The sequence below is a fragment of the Heptranchias perlo genome, chromosome X (genome assembly GCF_035084215.1).
Source record: "Heptranchias perlo isolate sHepPer1 chromosome X, sHepPer1.hap1, whole genome shotgun sequence".
NCBI lineage: Eukaryota > Metazoa > Chordata > Chondrichthyes > Hexanchiformes > Hexanchidae > Heptranchias > Heptranchias perlo.
The window spans coordinates 6,887,560-6,893,986 of NC_090370.1; the positions used below are offsets into that span (position 1 = coordinate 6,887,560).

Consider the following 6,427-nt stretch of genomic DNA (forward strand, 5'->3'; position numbering starts at 1 on the left):
TAAAAAATATATTGGAAAACAAAATTTGTCCAATTAATTTCTGTATTGTTATAGTTGCTGGATTCAATGTTTACAGTACACAGGAGGCTGTCATGGCTGTTGACAGGGGTGCCAGTCCTTCTGAGAAGTCATCAGCTATGATGTCTGCCGATGAGGCAGATAAAAGACTTGTAGGTCACCTGAAGGTCGGTTCTGCACAGATGCTTAAGAATGCCACATCATGCATATGGCAGTACAAAGAAAGCTCCTGCTTTGAAGCGAGCCTTGTCTCTGACTCCAGATTAGATTTCAGATCATTTTGAAATGCAGCCAAAGTTGGCCAGCATTAAAGGCAGTAGTTGAATTGCTTTATAGTGAATCGGACTAACATGTGCACCCCTGGTTTGGGTACTAATTATACTGATATATCCTTATTTTAGCACTGAATACTACTCTCAAGGGAATTTAGTTCAGTTGAGGCACACAACTTGATCATTTTGATAAGGGTACAATTATTATTAATAGACTTGATTGAATTGAAGACTGTACTAGGTAGCTCTTTGTAATTATTAGCCTTTAATTGGTGGATTTGAATGGATTCGAGTATTTACTCATCCATAGAAACACATTTGCTCTCATTGAAGCTGCATTGTATTACCAAACACAAGTAACAGATGGTCCTTAAACTACCTTCAAATAAGTCTCAAAATGTCACTTTAACCATTTTAAGAGAAAATATCAATTTGGTTGATATTTTTAGGAACAGTGGTGTAATCTTGTTGTGGACTGTACTGAGATTTGCTGGAGGGCTCCGAAATCCAATTAAATACATTTCCGCTCTAGCACAGAACAGTGTTTGTACCACATGCAAATTATCTGTCTAGCTATCATTTCAACCAAGCTTTGTTGCAATCCAGACACATCCTGACTCATGCTGGAGTATGGTTTGATGGCTACAGTATCTCATCTAAGTGCCCATTAATCAGAGTGTTAGAGGGCTATTTAATTGTGAAGGATACTTATTCTGTCCTCACTCAACATGCACTTTCCAGCTGGGGGTCACTGGATGCCAATCAAGTGGCTTCTCTCTCCCAGCCATCCCTCCTTCCCCCAGCCCACCCCATTGAAATTAAGTGTGTTGGTCCACTACTCTTTTTATATTTCAAAATATATTTTATTGCATAAAATTTAAAGATACAATTCCAATACAAGGATTGTACACAATACGATTCCAATTTAAAACACATTACATATCTTATAATACATGCTGTACAATACAAAGTGGTCCAGACAGTTGGTCCACTACTGCCTCAGCTGACATTGTCTTAACAGGCCCAGGGATCAAACCTGGAACCTTCCTGATCTATATTGCTCAACACCACGACACGGTGCATTGAGCCACAGAGCCATTAGAGGAACTACAGAGCTGCTGTTTTTAATGTCGGTGGGTTGAAGCAACTGTGCCGGCATATTCTTCCCCCCCAATCAGACTTGCACTTTTCTAGTGGGTGAGGGGGACTCACGTTTCAATTTGACATTATACCTGGAGAAAAGCATATGCAATTGGAAGGAAGGGAGCTAGTCGAGGGTGTATTAGCGTAAATTTACAAATAATTGCCAATCAATTCGAAGAAAAGCCTGCCGTCGATTAAAAGTGCAACGAATGCAAAAAAAATGCTAGTTCTTGAATGCCCTGAATTGAAAATTATGCAAAATATACTGTGAATAATCTCACGTTTTGGCGAAATATATATTTAATCTTGCATCTTGGCGCTCAATCGTTAGTCAAGCAGCCTGAACAATGCATTAAACGGAGCTGGCCCTCGCATGATACCACATTTCCTTTTTCAGTCATTTTTTGTTTGAATTGTTTGAATGGACCAATTGCGCATCTCACTGCCGGCCACCCCACCTGTCAATCATCAGCATCCAGTCCCTCAGCCGCCGACGCGTCCGCTGCCCCGCCGCCATTATGACATCAGCAAGCATATAAAAGCGGCCGCACCCGCTCTGAAGCGGCAGAGATCTCTTACAACGACTCCTTGCTGTCAGCTTGTAAGAGCAGAAGCGTCGACGTAGAGCCGAATTAGATTTTTTTTCCGGGGAAACATTTGAAAGAAAAAAAAACCTGAAAGAATGGTGAGTGTTTCCTACCATGTTAGTAATAGTAACCATGTTAGTAATAGTAACCATGTTAGTAATAGTAACCACGTTAGCGCAAGGGGGGCGGGGGGGGGGTCGTAACCTTTTCCCCCCCACCCCCCAACACATTATCTTTTCCCTCTTCCCCCATCATCATCAAATCTCGAAATTTTCCTTGTTCCACCCCTTTCCGCTAGCGTTTTCTACATGGTTGCGCTTCTATGAATTCGGAGTCTGCCATCTAGACTTTCCCGCCTTTTGTGTCGATAACGGCCGTGCCCCGGGCAGACGGTGCATGTCTGGGGTGAGTGTGGTTGCGCAAAGCGGCAAAAATGTCTGGAGGCGGGCTCTGCTCGCGTCGGGGTAAGTGAATCCCGGGATTTATTCTTGCTTGGGAGCCGTAGATTTTAAAGGGGTTGGGGGGGGGGCTAATTTAAAATTGTGGGGGGGTTCTTAGGAAATGATAATTTAAGGTGGTGGTTTGTTCCGAGAGGCGGCTGCTGCAGCACGAGGTGGTGAAAGGAAGCGCACCAACCGATGGCGGTTTAACGGCAGCGCGGGCAAATCGTCGCAGCAATCGGCATTATCCCGATTTGATCTATCGCCAACAAATTCGTATTAAAACTGTTATACAATCTAATTTTTAAAAATTCCTCCTACATTTTTCTGGCCATAGCTTTAATTTTATATTAAATAGTGGGTTTTTAAAAATCACCTAGATGTGACGACCGTACCAATTTTAAAAGTGCCAGTTTTAGGGTGGGTTGTAGACTGAAATAATGTCACGTACCATCCTTAATCTAACGTTTTCATATAATGGCAAGATTTTTTTTCAGGGAGTAGCTGGAGGATGTCCTTGTCTGGCGGGATGATGTAATTAGTAACCAGTCACATGGCTGATTGGCAATGGATGAGATCATGAGGGCTGACCTCAATCTCGAGTAACATGTTGATTCTTTTCATTTTTACTTATCGAACAATTGTGGGTGGAACAAGTGGCCAGCCTGGCTCTAATCTGTACCAAGGATTAAAGTTTTAATTCAGTGGTGCCTGCATAGAATTCAGTAGCTTTTTTGGTAAAATCTTGATTCTCAGCTAGTAGTTGGGCATTGGTTCTGATGCTCCACATGCCTGCAATTACAGGCTGCAAGTGGTCATTTATTTGAAATGTTTTAGTTCTACCCAAATTTGCATAGCTTTGGTTCCCTGGATTGCAAAATGCTGTCTAATCTTATGCAGTTATTTGAACTAGTGTGGCAAGTTGCACTACAGTTAGAATTCTTTAGTAATATGACTTGAAGCTGAACTTTAGTGTTTTAAGTTAATAGCCCTGACTAATTCTGATATGGTTAGCATATTTCAAAGTAAAATAAATTATGGCTTGGGCATTAACTTGGCTCAACACTGATCTTTCAATAGGCTTTCCTCAGCAGGTTTTTGCTTGCTTGACCCTAACTTCAATGTGCTGTGATAACATGGTATGAGTGAGCTCCTGACTACACTTTTTTTTTTCCCCCCTTCACAGCGTGAGTGTATCAGTATCCATGTTGGCCAGGCTGGTGTCCAGATCGGCAATGCCTGCTGGGAGCTCTATTGCTTGGAACATGGCATCCAGCCTGATGGACAGATGCCCAGTGACAAGACCATCGGAGGTGGAGATGATTCCTTCAACACCTTCTTCAGCGAGACAGGAGCAGGCAAACATGTTCCACGGGCTGTGTTTGTGGACTTGGAGCCGACTGTAATTGGTAGGTGACTGCACAAGTGCCAAATGAAATCAACATAAGGATTTTGAAGTAAAAAGTAACTTTGTGATACTATTAACAATCCTCATCAGGCTTCTAGTGCTTGAAATCTCATAGCAGTATTATAATACCAGTATTTGCCTACACAGTTTTACATGGTTTATCAGCTTAATTGCTTTGCTGTTCTGTTAATACAGCACTAAACTGTATTTTCTCTTTTTTTTCCCCCCCAAAAAAAGACGAGGTTCGTACTGGTACTTACCGTCAGCTGTTCCACCCTGAGCAGCTAATCACTGGGAAGGAAGATGCAGCCAATAACTATGCCCGTGGTCATTACACAATTGGCAAGGAGATCATTGACCTGGTTCTGGACCGAATCCGTAAACTGGTAAATATGCTGCCTGTCTTGGGCGGGGCATGTTGTGTGGAAGCAAAACACAAGTCTTGTAGCTGGTCATTCTTTGATACTAGGTAACTGAGATGTACATTTGTCTTCCACAGGCTGACCAATGCACAGGTCTCCAGGGTTTCCTGGTCTTCCACAGCTTTGGCGGTGGTACTGGTTCTGGTTTTACATCCCTGCTGATGGAGCGTCTCTCGGTTGACTATGGCAAGAAATCCAAGCTTGAATTCTCCATCTACCCAGCTCCACAGGTGTCTACAGCAGTAGTAGAACCCTACAACTCTATCCTGACCACCCACACCACCCTAGAGCACTCAGATTGTGCTTTCATGGTTGACAATGAAGCCATCTATGACATCTGCCGAAGAAACTTGGACATTGACCGACCAACCTACACCAACCTGAACCGCCTCATCAGCCAGATAGTGTCGTCTATCACAGCCTCCCTTCGTTTCGATGGTGCTCTGAATGTTGATCTGACAGAGTTCCAGACCAACTTGGTGCCATACCCCCGCATCCACTTCCCATTGGCCACCTATGCACCAGTTATCTCAGCTGAGAAAGCCTACCATGAGCAGCTGACTGTAGCAGAGATAACCAATGCTTGCTTTGAGCCCGCCAACCAGATGGTCAAATGTGACCCACGCCATGGCAAGTACATGGCCTGCTGCCTCCTTTACCGTGGTGATGTAGTGCCAAAAGATGTCAATGCAGCTATTGCTACTATTAAAACCAAACGTACTATCCAATTTGTGGATTGGTGTCCAACTGGTTTCAAGGTTGGCATTAACTACCAGCCTCCCACTGTGGTACCTGGAGGTGACCTGGCCAAGGTTCAGCGAGCTGTGTGTATGCTGAGCAACACCACAGCCGTTGCTGAAGCTTGGGCTCGCCTGGACCACAAGTTTGACCTGATGTATGCCAAGCGTGCCTTTGTTCATTGGTACGTTGGTGAGGGTATGGAGGAAGGTGAGTTCTCGGAGGCCCGTGAGGACATGGCTGCTTTGGAGAAAGATTATGAAGAAGTTGGTGCTGATAGTGCTGAGGGTGAAGAGGAAGGGGAGGAGTATTAGATCCTAATAACTTTAATGTTGTCCTGTTTGCTTCCTTTTATCTGTATTCTAATTCTGTGCCTTACTTTTCTCCTGTGAAACCTGTTAATAAAACTTGATTTTCTGAAATGACCAATGCATGTAAGTTTTCCTCATTGCACCTAGGCACATCTTGGGTAATATTTTGGTGTGCCACCTACAGTGGTACATGAGCCTTTTAACTATAGGTGAAAGAACAGGATGTGGAGAAACATTTTCCCAGTTACTGACATAACCCCTTTTGGTATGCTGATTTCAGAAACACTCCTCCCCCACATGGTTGGTTTGCTGGGGAGGAAACGTTCAACTAATTTGGATTAAGTCATTATAGACTGCCACTTATGCTGGATAATGAAGTCAGCAGTCGATGTCTGACAGTGGATTAATCCTAGCATTGAGTTTCAAAGTCTCCAAACTGGTACTTTAAGCCTGTTCATATCTCTTTTTAAAGTAAAGTGGGGGGATTGTATTTTAGAACAGTAAGGGTAGATTTCCCAGACACAATCCACTGAATAGTTACTCTCTCACTGCTCTTCTACATTTCCCCCACCCCTCTAATTATGTTTGATCTGAAAAGTTCAAATTGGTCTTGACTACCTGTGTAAAGTCATGATTGATTAGCATATTATAAAATAGTTGAGAACTACACCTTTACCACACACATTCAAAGCCCTTAGCCATAATTTCCTGTAGCACATGTCATAGATTGAATTATGAAAGCACTAACCAAAACCAATAACTAACTGCTAAAACAGGTAATCTCTGGTCCCAGTCTGGGGCCTACAGTGCTGATATAGTAATGATCTGGACTTAGTCATAGAGGATATAATTTCAAAGTTTGCTAATAAAACTCAGATTGTGACATACACACTGGCCAAATGTGCTGGCAGATGAAATTTAATGCTGAGAAATGTGAAGTATATTTTGGTAGGAAGAATGAGGTGCAATGTAAACTAAATGGTACAATTTTTAAAAGGGGGTGTAGGTACAGAGACTGTGGGGTACACATACACAAATCTTTGAAGGTAGTTGGGTGAGTTGAGAAGGCTTGTTTTTTCAAAAAAAAA

The 6,427-nt window shown here is 42.8% G+C and overlaps 1 protein-coding gene across 1 annotated transcript; it reads left to right on the top strand.

The window, feature by feature from the left end:
* Nucleotides 1–1,988: 1,988 nt before the first annotated feature.
* On the top strand, nucleotides 1,989–5,453 carry LOC137307228 (tubulin alpha-1C chain). The gene is made up of 4 exons (XM_067976652.1): nucleotides 1,989–2,118; nucleotides 3,647–3,869; nucleotides 4,106–4,254; nucleotides 4,368–5,453. The coding sequence occupies exons 1-4, from the start codon at nucleotides 2,116–2,118 to the stop codon at nucleotides 5,340–5,342; spliced, it is 1,350 nt and encodes a 449-aa protein (XP_067832753.1). The 5' UTR covers nucleotides 1,989–2,115; the 3' UTR covers nucleotides 5,343–5,453.
* Nucleotides 5,454–6,427: the final 974 nt, after the last annotated feature.

Bases quoted from the DNA above. Each gene is read 5' to 3' on its own strand.
- LOC137307228 (XM_067976652.1), top strand. The intron at 3,870-4,105 runs GTAGGTGACTGC...CCCCAAAAAAAG, and splicing joins CTTGGAGCCGACTGTAATTG to ACGAGGTTCGTACTGGTACT. The intron at 4,255-4,367 runs GTAAATATGCTG...TGTCTTCCACAG, and splicing joins TGGACCGAATCCGTAAACTG to GCTGACCAATGCACAGGTCT.